This window comes from Martes martes (genome assembly GCF_963455335.1).
Source record: "Martes martes genome assembly, chromosome: 7".
NCBI classification, from domain to species: Eukaryota; Metazoa; Chordata; class Mammalia; order Carnivora; family Mustelidae; genus Martes; species Martes martes.
The window spans coordinates 28,931,133-28,946,147 of record NC_137894.1 but is presented as its reverse complement, the minus strand read 5'-3'; the positions used below and the strand labels follow the sequence as shown (position 1 = coordinate 28,946,147).

The following is a 15,015-nucleotide window of genomic DNA, read 5'->3' as shown; positions in this document are numbered from 1 at the left end:
AAATAGAGCTGCCCTATGGCCCAGCGACTGCACTACTGGGTACTTACCCTAAAGATGCAAATGTAGTGATCCGAAGGGGCACCTGGGTACCAATGTTTATAGCAGCAATGTCCACAATGGCCAAACTATGGAAAGAGCCCAGATGTCGGTGGACAGATGAATGGATAAAGAAGATGTATATATATACAATGGAATACTACTCAGCCATCAACAAAATGAAGTCATGACATTTGCAACAACATGGATGCAACTAGAAGGTATTATGCTACATGAAATAAGTCAATCAGAGAAAGACAATTATCCTGTGATCTCAGTCATATGTGGAATTTAAGAAACAAAACAGAGGATCGTATGGGAAGAGAGCTAAAAATAAAATAAGATGAAACCAGAGAGGGAGAAAAACCATAAGAGACTTAAAAAAAAAAAAACGATTTATTTATTTATTTATTTATTTATTTATTTATTTGACAGAGAGAGAGAGAGAGATCACAAGTAGGCAGAGAGGCAGGCAAAGAGAGAGAGGAGGGAAGCAGGCTCCCCGCTGAGCAGAGAGCCAGATGCGAGACTTGATCCCAGGACCCTGAGATCACGACCTGAGCCGAAGGCAGCGGCTCAACCCACCGAGCCACCCAGGCGCCCCCATAAGAGACTCTTAATCAGAGGAAACAAACAGGGTTGCTAGAGGGGAGGGTCCCAGGGGGATGAGGTTACTGGGTGATAGACATTAAGGAGGGTATGTGATGTAATGAGTACTCGTTTTATATAAGGCTGATAAATCACTGATCTCTACCTCTGAAGCCAATAATACATTGTATGTTCATTAATTGAATTTAAATTAAAAAAATAAAATGGCAGTGCTCCTTATAGTGATATGCAGATTCAGTGTAACCCCTACCAAAATTCTAGCCTCCTTTTTTGCAGAAGTGGACAAGCTGATCCTAAAATTTGCATGGAAATGCAAGGGACACAAAATAGCCAAAACAGTCTGGAAAAAGAACAAAGTTGGAGGGCCCGTATTCCCTAAATTCAAAACTCACTACAAAGCTACAGTAATCAAAATAGCATGGTGCTGGAATAAGGATAGACATAGATCAGTGAGAAAGAACTGAGAGCCTGGAAGTAAGTCCACACATCTGTGAATGTTGAAATTTTTAAAAAGATTTTATTTATTTATTTTAAAGAGAGAACGAGTACATGAGTGAGGTGAGGGGCAGAGAGAGAGGGAGGCTTAACTGATTGAGCCACCCAGGTGGCTCTGTGATCATTGATTTTTGACAAGGGTGGCAAGACCATTTAATGGAGAAAGAATAGTCTTGAGAAAATGGTGCTGGGACCAACTAGATATCCACACACAAGGAATGAATTTGAATACCTTCCTCATTCCAAATATAAAAAAATAACTGAAAATAGATTAAAGACCTAAATATAAAAGCTGAAACTATGCAATTCTTTGAAAAAAACAGGTGTAATTTTTGTTACCTTTTGACTTGGCAGTAGTTTCTTAGATATGCTACCCAAATGCAAGTAACCAAAGGAAAAAAATAGATAATTAATATTAAAAACTTGTGTGTGTTATAGGACTCTCTCAAGTGATAGGAGACACCACAAAATGAGAGAAAATCTTTTCAAGCCATGTATCTTACAAGCGTCTGATACCCAGAATATATAAAGAACTCTTGCAGTTCAAAAATATAGAGGACAAATAACCTAGGTTAAAAATGGTCAGGGAATCTGGGTGGCTCAGTTGGTTAAATGTCTGACTCTTAATTTCAGCTTAGGTCACAATCTCATGGTTGTGAGATCAAGCCCTGCATTGGGCTCTGCTCTGGTTTGGGAACCTGCTTAAGAGGCTCTCTCTTCCTCTCCCTCTGTCCCTCCCCATCCCACTCTCTAAAAAAAAGAGGGGGGGGCAAATGATTTGAATAGATGTTTCTTCAGACAAGGTATGCTGTGTCCAGAAAGCACATGAAAATATGCTCAACAGTTTTAGTCCTCAGGGAAATGCAGATTAAAAGCACAGTAGTACCACTTTACACTCATTAGGATGACTAGACTCAATAAGTCAGAAAATAGCAAGTGCTCAGGGATGTGAATAATTGAGACCCTCATACAGACTTACCTTGGACATCCTGCAGGTTCAGTTCCAAACCACTGCGATAAAGTAAATACCACAGTAAAGTGAGTCAAATGAATTCTTTGGTTTCCCAGTTCATATATGTGTTACGTTTATACGGTGGTCTAAGTGCAGTAGCATCATATCTAAGGAAACAATGTATTTGCCTTAAATAAAAATATTTTATTGCTAAAAATTGCTAACAGTCATCTGAGGTTTTAATGAGTTGTTATCACTGATTATAGATCACCATAACAAATGTAACAGCAATGAAAAAGTATGAAATATTGTAAGAATTACCAAAATGTAACACAGAGACATGAAATAAGCACTGTTAAAAAAGAAATGGCATAGGTAGACTTGTTCAGTGCAGGGTTGCTACAAACCTTTAATTTGTAAAAAAACATGGTATCTCCTAACTTCCATAAGACAAAGCATAATAAAATGAGATGTGCCTGTATATTGCTGATCAGAATGTAAAGTGGTGCAGTGTTGTTGAAAAAGTTTTGGTAGTTCATGTTAAATTTAGAGTTACATATGATTTAGTAAATCCACTGCTAGGTAATACACCCATGAGAATTAGAAACACGTTAATAGAATAATTTGTACAAAAATGTTCATAGCAGCATTTTTCATAATGGGCACAAAGTGGGAACAAGCCAGATTTCCATCAACTGATAAGTAAATAAACAAAATGTGTTTATTTATGCTATTATTTAGTCTAAAAGGTACTGAAGTACAGATACGTGCTATCAGGTAGATGAACCTTGAAAACCTTAAGTAAAAAAATCCAGCCACAAGAGGCCATATTCTATATGATTCTGTTTATTTGAAATGTCTGGAATTGGCCAATCCATAGAGGCAGAAAGTAGATTGGTGGTTTCCAAGGGTTGGAGGGAGAGGAATATGGGGAGTGACTATTAATCGGTACTGGATCTCTTTTTGGGATGATGACAGTATTCTGGAGTTAGTTATACAACTCTGTGCATATACTAAAAATGACCAGATTGTATAATTTTAAATGGTAAATTTTATGGTGTATGAATTATATCTTAAAAAATGTTATATCTTGAGCAAAAAAAATGCCAGTATTACACGAACTTTTCTAGAATATAGAAAAAGAGAACTCTTTTCAGCATAACCTTGATAACCAAAGCTTTTTTTTTTTTAAGATTTTTTAATTTATTTATTTTGACAGAGAGAGATCACAAGTAGACATAGAGGCAGGCAGACAGAGAGAGGGGGAAGCAGGCTCCCCGCTGAGCAGGGAGCCCGATGCGGGGCTGGATCCCAGAACTCTGGGATCATGACTTGAGCCGAAGGCAGAGGCTTTAACCCACTGAGCCACCCAGGCATCCCGATAACCAAAGCTTTTATGAGAAAGGAAAGTACAGACCACTTAGCAGTACAGATGCACAAATACTAAAACAAATATTGATATATTAAATCTGGTGATTCAAATATCTAACAACACATTACAGTCAAATTAGGTTCATTCTGGTACTGCAATGTTGGTTTTAATCTTTCAGTATGAAATTAATATTGCCAAATTAGATGGTAAAGATGAAAAATCATATGATTGTCCGAATAGATCTAGGAAAAATATTTGACAAAATTCAGCACCTATTCGTGATAAAAATAGCAAACTAAGAATAAAAGAGAACATCCTTACTGAAGGAAACTTCCAAAAAACCTATGTAAACATCATACTTACTGGTGAAATGTTGAGAACTTTCCTTCTGAAATTGGAAATGAGGCGGAGTCAGCTTTCTTTATTTCTAGTCAACATTGACTAACATAATATAATAAAAATGAAAATAATTTAAAAAAGAGGAAAAAAAAAGAATCTAGCCAACACAGGAAGATAAGAATAATATATAAAATATATAAGGCTTGGAGAGAAAGAAATAAATATGTTATTATTCACAGTTGACATATTTACATTTACATATTTAGAAAATCTAGAAGAATCTAAAGAGAAATTATCAGATGTATTGAGTTATTTAAAGTTGCTAGATACAAGTTCAAAATATAGTAATCAACAGTAACAGAAAATGAAAAAAAACTTAAAGCAACTACCACTTATTCCTAGGGCTAAAACTAATAAAAGATTTGCAAAACCTTTACACAGAAAACTGATAGATTTTGAGAGACATTGAATAAAATGCAAATATATATATATAGGTATATATGAATTTGTTCATACAATAAAAAAGACAGAATTATAAAAATGTCAGTTTTCTTCTTAGTTGATCTATAGAATCAATGCAATTACAAATAAAATTCCACCTTTTTCCCCTGGGAAATTGAGAAACTGTGGATTTTTATGGAAATGCAAAGGGCTGGCATTAACCTAGGCTACCCTGCAGTCAAAGATATAGTTGGAGGATTTACTCTGCTGGGTTTTGAGTTTTATTTTATTATCTTATTTTATTTATTTGTTTATTTAAGTTTGATAAGTTCTCGTACATTTTTCGATACTAGCCCTTTATCTGATATGTCATTTGCAAATATCTCCTCCCATTCTGTTGGTCGTCTTTTCGTTTTGTCAACTGTTTCCTTTGCTCTGCAAGAACTTTTTATCTTGATGAAGTCTCAATAGTTCATTTTTGCCTTTTTTCCCTCTTGTCTTTGGAGACTTGTCTGGCAAGAAGTTGCTGCGCCTGAGGACAAAGAGGTTGCTGCCTGTGTTCTCTAGGATTTTGATGAATTTCTGTCTCACATTTAGGTCTTTCGTCCATTTTGAGTTTGTTTGCTTGTTTGTTTATTTATTACACATAGGGTGGTTTTTTTTTTTAAGATTTTATTTATTTATTTATTTATTTGACAGAGAAGCACAAGATGGGACAGTGGAAGAGGGAGAAGCAGGCTCCCCGTCGAGCAGAGAGCCTGACTGGGACTCTGTCCTAGGACCCCTGAGATCATGACCTAAGCCAAAAGCAGTCACTTAACCAGCTGAGTTACCCAGGCACCCCTTTTTTGAGTTTATTTTTGTGTATGGTTTAAGGCAGCGGTCTAATTTCATTCTATTGCATGTGACTGTCCGGTGTTTCCAGCACCATTTGTTGAAGAGACTTTCTTTTCTCCATTGGACATTCTTTCCCGCTTTGTCGAAAATTACTTGATCATAGAGTTGAGGGTCCATTTCTGGGTTTTCTATTCTGTTCCACTGATCTATGGGTCTTTGTTTGTGCCAGTACTATACTGTCTTGATTCCAGCTTTGTAATATAGCTTGAAGTCTGCTTTACTTTTCTTTTTCAGAATAGCTTTGGCTATTCAGGGTTGTTTTTGTTCCATGCAAATCTTAGGATTGTTTATTCTAGCTCTGTGAAAAATGCTGGTGGTATTTTGACTGGGTTTGCATTGAACGTGTAGATCTCTCTGGGTAGCATAGACATATCAGCAATATTTGTTCTTCCAATCCATGAACATGGAATATATATAATATGTAAATGTAAAAATGAAAATTAAAAAAGACTTAAAAAAAGAATTGATAAAATAAGAAAATAGCTGAAAAGGAAAAAAATATAAAACTGAAAGACTATAGAATAATACGAATGCTATATACTGTTTTCCCCCAGAGCTGGAGTTTTGCAGCTCTCTATGATCAGTAAACATGGGATTAGCTGGATGTTTCTGCTGGTCTTCTGGGGGAGGGGCCTATTGCGCTGATTCTCAGGTATCATTGCCCTGGCAGAATTGTATCCCCCTTTACCAGAGGTCTGGGCTCAGTATAAGTGGCCTGTGGTTGTCCTATGTGGCTTTTTTGCTGCCTGAAGCCTTTCAGCAGCAATGGGGGGAATGAAAATGGTGGCACACTGATCTCTAACCCCAAAGCTGAAAGTTTGAGCACCCCCGCTACTCCTCAGTGATTCCTCACAGAAAAGCAGTCAATCACTCTTGTCTCCCTGGTTTCCATCCACACTCCGTGTTCACCCAGCTTATGACTGAACATTTTTATCTCAGGCATGTGACCCCAAACCTTTTTGGAGTCTCCAAACTTTATGGACTCCTCGGGCGTGCACCTGCACCATTCTTCCCAGGAGAGGTCGGGGATTCTTCCTGTGGGTCTGCCTCTTAATGGACCCCTGCTTGGACAGCACTTGCCCGACGTCACAGTAGTTCATGGTTTGTGGCAACACTGAGCAGAAATCTGGTGCTCAGACTCACTGTTTTTAGCTGGCTTCCGCACTCCAATGCTTGGGAAATCTGCCCCCTTTCTTTTTGTGACCCTGGGGATCTTGAGGCCATGCTGTCCCACCTAGGATTCTGCCCTGCTTCACCACCTGAGCACCTTTCAGGCAGACTTCTAAAAGTTCTGATTTTGAGCTCTCCTGCTTGTAACACTTTCTAGTACCTGGCTTGTGGAGGCTCCCTCCCCACCGTGGTTTGTCTTCTGATATATCACCTCCCATTCACTTCTTTGCACCTTCTGCCTTGTGAAAGATGGTCGCTGTTCTGTTGTAGAACTGCAGCAATTCTTTTCTCACATCTCTGGTTGATTTCACAGGTGTTGAGAATGATTTGATAATTGCCTAGCCAAATTCCAGGGACCAGAGGAAATTAGGGTCCTTTACATATCTGCCATACTAACTCCTCTGGGAGAGAGAATCTTAAGCAGGCTCCACATCCAGCGCCATGCCTGTCCTGGGGCTTGGTCTTACAACCCTGAGATCATGACCTGAGCTGAAATTAAGAGTGAAACGATTAACTGACTGAGCCACCCAGGCACCCCTTGAGTTTTATTTTAGAACTACAGTAGGGTAACTTAGTTTGGTATTGTTACAAGAATAAACAGACCAGTATAACAGAGGAGAGACTCCAGAAAAAGACCCATAATCTGAAAGGCAGTGTTGGAGAATATCTTCCTGACCTATGTTGGGAAATAATTTCTTAAAAATGACACAAATAGGGTGCTTGAGTGGCTAAGTGGGTTAAGCCTCTGCCTTCAGCTCAGGTCATGAGTTCGAGTCCCGCGTCAGGCTCTCTGCTCAGCAGGGAGCCTCCTTCCTCTTCTCTCTCTGCCTGCCTCTCTGCTTACTTGTAATCTCTGTGTGTCAAATAAAGAAATAAAATCTTAAAAAAATGACACAAATAGTATCAGTCTTAGAAGAGTCAGAAGTTAGACTACCTCAATATTAAGAATTTATGTTCATCAAAAGATTTTATTCCATTATGAGAGTGGAAAGGCAAATATATGTGGTTAATACATATAACCAAAAAAGGGCCCATATCCAAAAGATGTAAGGAACTCCCTCCTATCAAAAAGAAAAAGGCAGGAGTGTTTAATAGGTGCTTGGGCTAGAGTCTTGAATAGGTACTTCACAAAATGAGAATGGCTAATAGCATATGAAAAAGGGCTGAAAATCATTAATAATCATCATATTAAAACAAAAGCAAAACCATTACACAGCCATCAACCAGAATGGCTCAGGTTAAAAATAAAGAAAACCCCAAATGGACAATACCAAGTGTAGTCGAAGGTGTGGAGTAAGAACTCATATACACTGCTGGTGGGGAGTGGCAAACAGTTTGGTGTTATACACTAGAGTAGAACATATGCTCATCTTGTGACGCAGTATTTCCTCTCTTGGGCTTATTCTCAAAAGAAACGCATACGTATGTGCAGAGGACATACATATAAATAAGAGCATATAATTTGGAAATCACCCCAATGTTCTTAAACTGTAGATTGGATAAATAAATACACATACAATAAAATACTCTTCCGCAGTGACCTTGGAGAGTGACAGTAAATGAATTGCAGGTTCATTCTGTATTATCAATGAACCTAGTTAAAAAAAATACAAAAGGAGTGAAAAAATAATAAATATGATTCCATTTATATGAATTTCATAATCAGATAAAATCAAACTATTAGAAGTCAAAGCAGTGGTTGCCTTGGAGCAAGGATAGAATGATTAGGAGGGGACACCAGGTAACTTTTGGAGACCAGCATTGGTCTGGGTGGATGGATGCATGGGTCTTTGCTTTGAAATAATCTGTATATTTTATGCATTTTGCTGTTTATTAAACTTAATAATAAAAAAGGTTTATTAAAAGAATGGTCTTTGGTGGGGGGGGCTTGAGAAGGAATATCAGTACCATCTATTGATCCTTAGATTATCAGCTTTACTAACTTCGTCCTGTATAGTGAGAATAAAAATAAGACCTAAAAAACTTAATCAGTAGGTTTTGCTGCTTTCTCAATGAGGAGTATAATATAAAAATTATTAATTCCCAAGTCCATCAGTTCTTAAAACTTTTCAGTCTCAGGAAGGAATTTAATTATTATTGTTTGTTTTAATTAGGAGGTGCTAATGATGCTGGATAACTACGTAAGAGATTTTAAAGCATTGATTGACTGGATTCAACTTCAGGAAAAGCTAGAGAAGACAGATGCTCAAAGCAGGTAATGAACTCTTGTCTTTATAGCAGCTAGCAGTTTCAAAAGCAGTAATTGAAACTGACAATGACCTTGACCTAAGTTTAACTTGAAACCTGTAAACAATCTGAAAGTTGGGAGCTGTATTTCTCCTTCAGTTCAGTAACAAATATTATTGGGTACTTACTAGTGCAAGGTACTTTTATCCAGTACAGAGATTTAATTGCTGAATATGATGCATTTACTACTCCCATGAATTTGTAGTCTAAGGGTGGGATAAAAATAGAACTTAGTACCACAAAAAAACTATTGCAGGTGTTCAGGGCAAGATGGGGTCATCTGTCTTGTAGAGGATAGATCAGGAAAGATTTCATGGAGGATAGGAAGAAGTGTTGCAAAGATGTGGTGGATTTTAACAAGTGGTTGGCCTTTTAGATGAAGAGAGCAAGTTCAGACAGCTGTTGAAGTGCAGAGCATGTGTGAAGTGAAAGTAATGTAGGGAAATATTTATATTTCTTCCTAATGTAGGGAAACGTATACTACCTTAAGAAGAAATACATATGTGAGAAAGGCAGTAAGGAAAATTGATGATTTTTGATTAGAGTAGTCATGAGAGATCAAAGTTACTTTAGAAACATTCACTTTTTTCTTTTCAATATTTAAAAATAATGTACATTTTAAAAATGTAATATTACACTACATATAGTGTCATATTAGTTTCAGGAGTAGAATTTAGTGATATATCACTTCCATATAACCCCCAGTGCTCATCATAGTTGCCTTCCTCAATACCCATCACCCATTAACTCATCCCCCTGCCCACCTTCTCTCTAGCAACCCTCAGTTTGTTCTTTATAGTTAAAAGTTTGTTTTATGGTTTGCCTCCCCCCTGCCAAGGTTCATCTGTTTTGAGAAACTTTCATTTGGAATCCCCACACAACATCTGAGTCTTATGCACCAGGCTCTGGGACTGTTGTGAAGAAGGAAACAAACGCAGTCCCTGTCCTCGTGAAGTATATAGTGCATTCGCAGGAAAAATTGATGTTAAATACTTAATAGTGTACAAAGTGTCATGAAAATACAGTGTACTTTGGGGATCTAAGGAAAAGCACCATCAACCAGTTTGCTGAATCCAGGAAGACTTACCCAAGGAGGTCGTATTTAAATGAGACAGAAATATCATGTAGGAGTCAGCATGACAAAGAAAGAGTAAAAGAGTAACCCCACGTAGAGGGAATGGTATATGTGATAACCTGGAAGTAGAAGAGAGCATAGTAAGTCAGGGAATTTTGAGTGTAGCAGGACTGAAACGGAGAGAACAAGGGGAAGAGTAGCATGAGTTGAGCCTAGAGAAGTAGGCTGGGGCCAGATCATGTAGGGTTCTGTGGGCATCATAAAAACTTTAGACTTTATTTTGAGCCATAAAATATTTTTAAGTAAGGAATTGACCTCAGATTTGTGATTTTAAAAGATCTTTCTGGCTGTAGTGTGGGAAGGTTGAGGTACAGCAGGATAGTTTATAGATTATGGCTACTCAGACTGGAGTAGTAGCAACGGGGAGAGTTGAGATATATTCCAAAGATTGATGATCAGCTAGACAGACTTAGTATTATTTTGGTTATGTGCAAAGGCAGATATTCACTTATCCTTATAAATGAGACCCGATCCCTTGTGGACTAGGCCAAGTCACATGAAGCTACTATCATACATTTTCTCCCAGAGAAGACAGGCCTAGGCTGCCTCTTTCCGTTGGGTTTAACCGTGGTTCAATTTCTGTAAGTGGAATCATGCAGTAAAGAACATGTTTTTTGTCCTGTCAGCTCCATGGGGAAACCAGGGGAGTGAAGGAATCACATGCAATAAATCCAGAAAGTCTTGATCCTCAGGAAACCAAATCCAGGGAAACCATGTTGTGTTGGTCCTTGTAACATTTTTGTTTCTCATAATGAAAAAAAATGTTTTTAAATCCCAGTGTAGTAACATACAGTGTTATATCAGTTTCAGGTGTACAGAATAGTGGTTCAACAATTACATGCATTACTCCATGCTCATCACAATAAGTGTACTCTTAATCCCCTTCACCTGTTTCACGCATTCACTGCCCCTCCTCCTCTGCCCTGGCTCTAGCCATCTGTTTGTTCTCTATAGTTAAGAATTGGTTTTTTGGTTTGTCTCCCCCAACCTTTGTTTTGTTTCTTTTTTTCCCCCTTTTTTCTTTTCTTTTTTTTTAGGTTCAAATGTAGAATTTAGTGATTCATCAGTTGCATACAACACCCAGTGCTCATTATATCAAGTGCCCTCCCTAATGCCCATCACCCAATTACCCTTTCCCCCCTATCTGCGTCCCCTCCAGCAACCCTCAGTTTGTTTCCTAGAGTTTGGCATCTCTTACGGTTTGCCTTCCTCTCAGTTTTCATCTTACTTTATTTTTCCTTCCCTTCCCCTATGTTCGTCTGTTTTGTTTCTTAAATTCCACATATGAATGAAATCATATGATGTTTGTCTTTCTCTGACTGACTTATCTCTCCTCTCATAATAGCAAGTTTTGATACGGTTTTTTTGGTACTTGCTTTACCCACAGTCCCTGGGTAGATCAGGCCTAGTCCATATTTGTACCAAGCAGTTTCACCCTTAATCTCTGAGAAGTGATTAAATTTAGGGGTGGTACATTCCTTCATTGGGTTGAACCAAGTTAAGGGATCATCATGCTGATCAGAGATTGGAGGCTCTATTGTTCTTGTGAAGATAAGAAGAAGAAAGCAAGTTCAAAGAAAATGGAATAGATACACAAGGGGAATCAGGGATGAAGGAAATCATGTGGTCTTTGAGAGTTTAAGATTGTTGCTTTTATGCTTCTTTCCTCTTGGTCTAATCCTCATGATTCTTTATTATAGTTTTTCCCCACCTTGGGTGTCCTTGACCTTTTATATAGTTTATATCCTTAGAGTAATGCTTAATTTGTTTTTCTTTTTCTTTCTTTCTTTTTTTTTTTTTTAAGATTTTATTTATTTATTTGACAGAGAGAGAGATCACAAGTAGGCAGAACGACAGGCAGAGAGGGGGGAAGCAGGCTCCCCACCGAGTAGAGAGCCCAGTGCGGGGCTCGATCCCAGTACCCCAGGACCATGAGCCGAACCAAAGGCAGAGGCCTAAGTCACTGAGCCACCCAGGTGCCCCTCTTTTACTTTTTAAATTCAACTTGAGTTTCTGTTTCTTGTATCCAAAAGGGTCTACAAATATCACCACCAATTGCATAAGAAGTGAACTAAATTTTTTTTTTTTTTTTGCCTGCTTATAAACTACAATTAGGTAGCGGTGGCTGTGTTGAGGATAGTATAAAGAAAGATTCCGAGGCCAAGTCCAAGGTGAACTCTGTCCTGGTACCATGGTTCAGAAGTATACCTGAAATTTCTCTTTTTATCTTAACTGGTTATCAGCATATCTGCTCTTTGCTTCTTGAGGCAGCTCCTGGTTATAGAAAACAACCTTAAATTCCCTATAGATGGCATTATCCATCTTACTTTCCTCAAATCATGCATCAAAATTCATTTGAGATTCAAATGTAAAAACTGCAGTTTTACATAGAGAAGCAAACAGATAAATATTTATATATTTTTATTGTGGGTAAGGACTTTATAAGACAAAGGCAGAAACCACAACGGAAAGTCTTGATTGATTAATTAATTAATAGGCTTGATTTAATAGGAATAAAATATGCCTTTCTGCATAAAAGATTAAAATTTAAGTAGTTATGTTATCTCTGCCAAAGGATATGTAACCATAATAGTAGTAGTAGTAGTAGTAATAGTAGTAAATTAGAAAATGATGAAAATCCCAGTGGAAAAAATGACAAAAGTTACCAACATGCTAATCCCGAAGAAGAAATTTATTTTTTATTTTATGTATTTTTTAAGATTTATTTATTTGAGAGAGAGGTTGAGCACAAGCAGGGTCAGGGCAGAAGGAAATTGAGAGAAGCAGACTCCCCACTGAGCGTGGAGCCATCAGAAAGCTTGATCTCAGAACCCCAAGATTATGACCTGAGCCAAAATCAGGAGTCAGACACTTAACTGACTGAGTCACCCAGGCACCCTCCCAAAGAAGAAATTTAAATGGCTAGTGAAAAAAAGCTCAGCCTCACTAGTAATGATAATAAAAATAAATGATTTTTTAAAAACAAAAAAAATTTTGCTAATGAATTTTTAAAAAAACATACCATTATTGAAATTTTTGTAAGAAAAAGACCTTGTGACTTTAGAGATTCTCTCTCTCCCTTTCCCTCTGCCCGTCCCACCACTCATGCTCTCCCCTGCCAAATAACTAGATAAATCAATAAAAATATATTAAAAAAAAAGAAAAAACTCCTCACAAGACCAAAACTCTAGCATAGGAGTCAGCGAACTCTTCCTAAAAAGTGTCAGGTAGTAATTTTTTTACTTTGCAAGCAATGCCATCTCTTTCATAAGCCACTGAAATTTCTAAAACAAGATCCTAACTGTTGGCAAGGTTCAAGGGAAATGGGCACTTTTCATCTAGTAGAGGTATAATTTGTTAGAAGCTTTCTGAAAGGTGATTTGACAATTAATTTAGACTTTATTTGGATAATCTTTTATCTTAATTTTCTTGTTTTCTAACGACAAATACCACTTTTTTTTTTCTTTTTTTAAGAGAGGTAGAGAAAGATAGAGGTTGGGGAGGAGCAGAGAGAGAGGGGAAGAGAGAATCTCAAGTAGGCTCAATGCCCAGCGTGGAGCCTATGTAGGGCTTGATCTCACAACTCTGAAATCATGACCTGAGCTGAAATCATGAGTCAGATAAACCGACTGAGCCATGCAGGTGCCCCAGCAGGTACTACTTTTTAATGTGAGAAAAAAATCACAACCACTAGATTGAATGGAAGGTAAGAGGGAAGGAGATTCTGGGGAGTTATGGAGGTTTGTGCTGAGGCCATTAGAAATACAGGAAACACGACTAGAGAAAAACAGTTTATTTATTTATTTATTTATTTATTTTTAAAAAGATTTTATTTATTTGTCAGAAAGAGAGAAAGAGTGAGAGAAAGAGCACAAGCAGGGAGAGCAGCAGGCAGAGGGAGAAGCAGGCTCTCCGCTAAGCAAGGAACCTGATGTGGGACTCAATCCCAGGACCCTGGGATCATGACTTGAGTGGAAGGCAGATGCTTAAACCGACTGAGCCACTCAGGTATCCCTGGAAAACAGTTTAGTAATGATTGTGCATCCTGTCAAAAGTTCTGGGGCCAGTGAAGAAGTTAGCTTTTCCAGCGAAGAGCAAGGAAATATTTACGCTCCCACTCTCATGTAGAGGAAAGGAGACTTCATATTTTCTTGTGTATTCTTCATTTAACCCTCGAAACTGTTTTTCTGTCCTGTTCTGCACACTCAGTTTTCCAGGACAGCAGACACAAGTTGATTTTCATAAGTAGCCTGATTTAGTACAATTGTCTTTTTAATATGTTTTTAGCTGGGTATATGGAAGCTTTTAAAACGTAAATAGTATATCTCATGTCTTTTTAAACCCATGGCTTTTTTAGAGAAATACGTTGCTGTGCTGCAGTGGGTAGAAAATCCTGGACCATGCATCATATGTGTGGTTTATTGGGTAATATGGTAAACTTTCTGGTGACTCTAGGGAAGATTTGTGACCTGGTTATGTTTTCACCCACTAACAACGAAGAGAAAATACTAGGTTTTTCTTTTATTCTCTGTTAATTTAATGTCTTCTATGTTTTGAATTGACAGACCAACTTCTTTGGCTTGGGAAGTAAAGAAGATGTCTCCGGGACGTCATGTGATTCCAAGTCCATCGACAGATAGAATAAGTGTAACATCAAATGCTCGAAGAAGCTTAAATTTTGGGTGAGATGAACTCAGAAAAACTGACTTGGATTACAATTAATTATTTTCTGTGGATAATACAGTATTATAAACTGATATTCCACTATAAAAAATCCATGTATATGTTTGTTATGTGTTTGAATTTTTTCGAATAAAAAAAATCCAAGAGAATAAAATTTAGCTTTTAGGAAATGTAATATATTCAAATATAGTTAGGATCCAGAAATTAAAACCCATAAACATATGTCATGCTAAATGATTCATAACATGAATTAGCAATTTCTTTTACAACAAAAGATCTAAATATATATCAGAAGCTGTGTTACTGTCATGAAAATTGTATCTTTATGCATTGTAATCCCATCAATGCAGTTTTATAATTATTGTTTTATGTGGTTATATTTTAAATCAGATAGAAAAAAGTTATAAACAAAAAATACATTTATATATTTTTTGTATTTACCTATGTAGTTACTTTTACTAGTGTTCTTTATATCTTCATGTAGATTCAAGTTATTGTCTAGTGTCCTCTCATTTCGGCCTGAAGGACTCCCTTCAGTATGTCTTGTTGGGTGGGTCTGCTACTGACAGTTTTTTTTGGTTTTGTTTTTCTGAGAATATCTTAATTTGTCCTTCGGTTTTGGAAGGATAGTTTCGTAGT

The 15,015-nt window shown here is 37.3% G+C and overlaps 1 protein-coding gene across 1 annotated transcript in view; it reads left to right on the top strand.

Moving 5' to 3' along the window:
• Nucleotides 1-15,015, top strand: part of SCAPER (S-phase cyclin A associated protein in the ER) — a 473,451-nt gene that overhangs the window by 61,403 nt on the left and 397,033 nt on the right. The window contains exons 6-7 of the mRNA XM_080809794.1: nucleotides 8,426-8,526; nucleotides 14,259-14,375. Coding sequence (XP_080665920.1) covers nucleotides 8,426-8,526; nucleotides 14,259-14,375 — 218 coding nt within the window. The remainder of the gene's footprint in view (nucleotides 1-8,425; nucleotides 8,527-14,258; nucleotides 14,376-15,015) is intronic.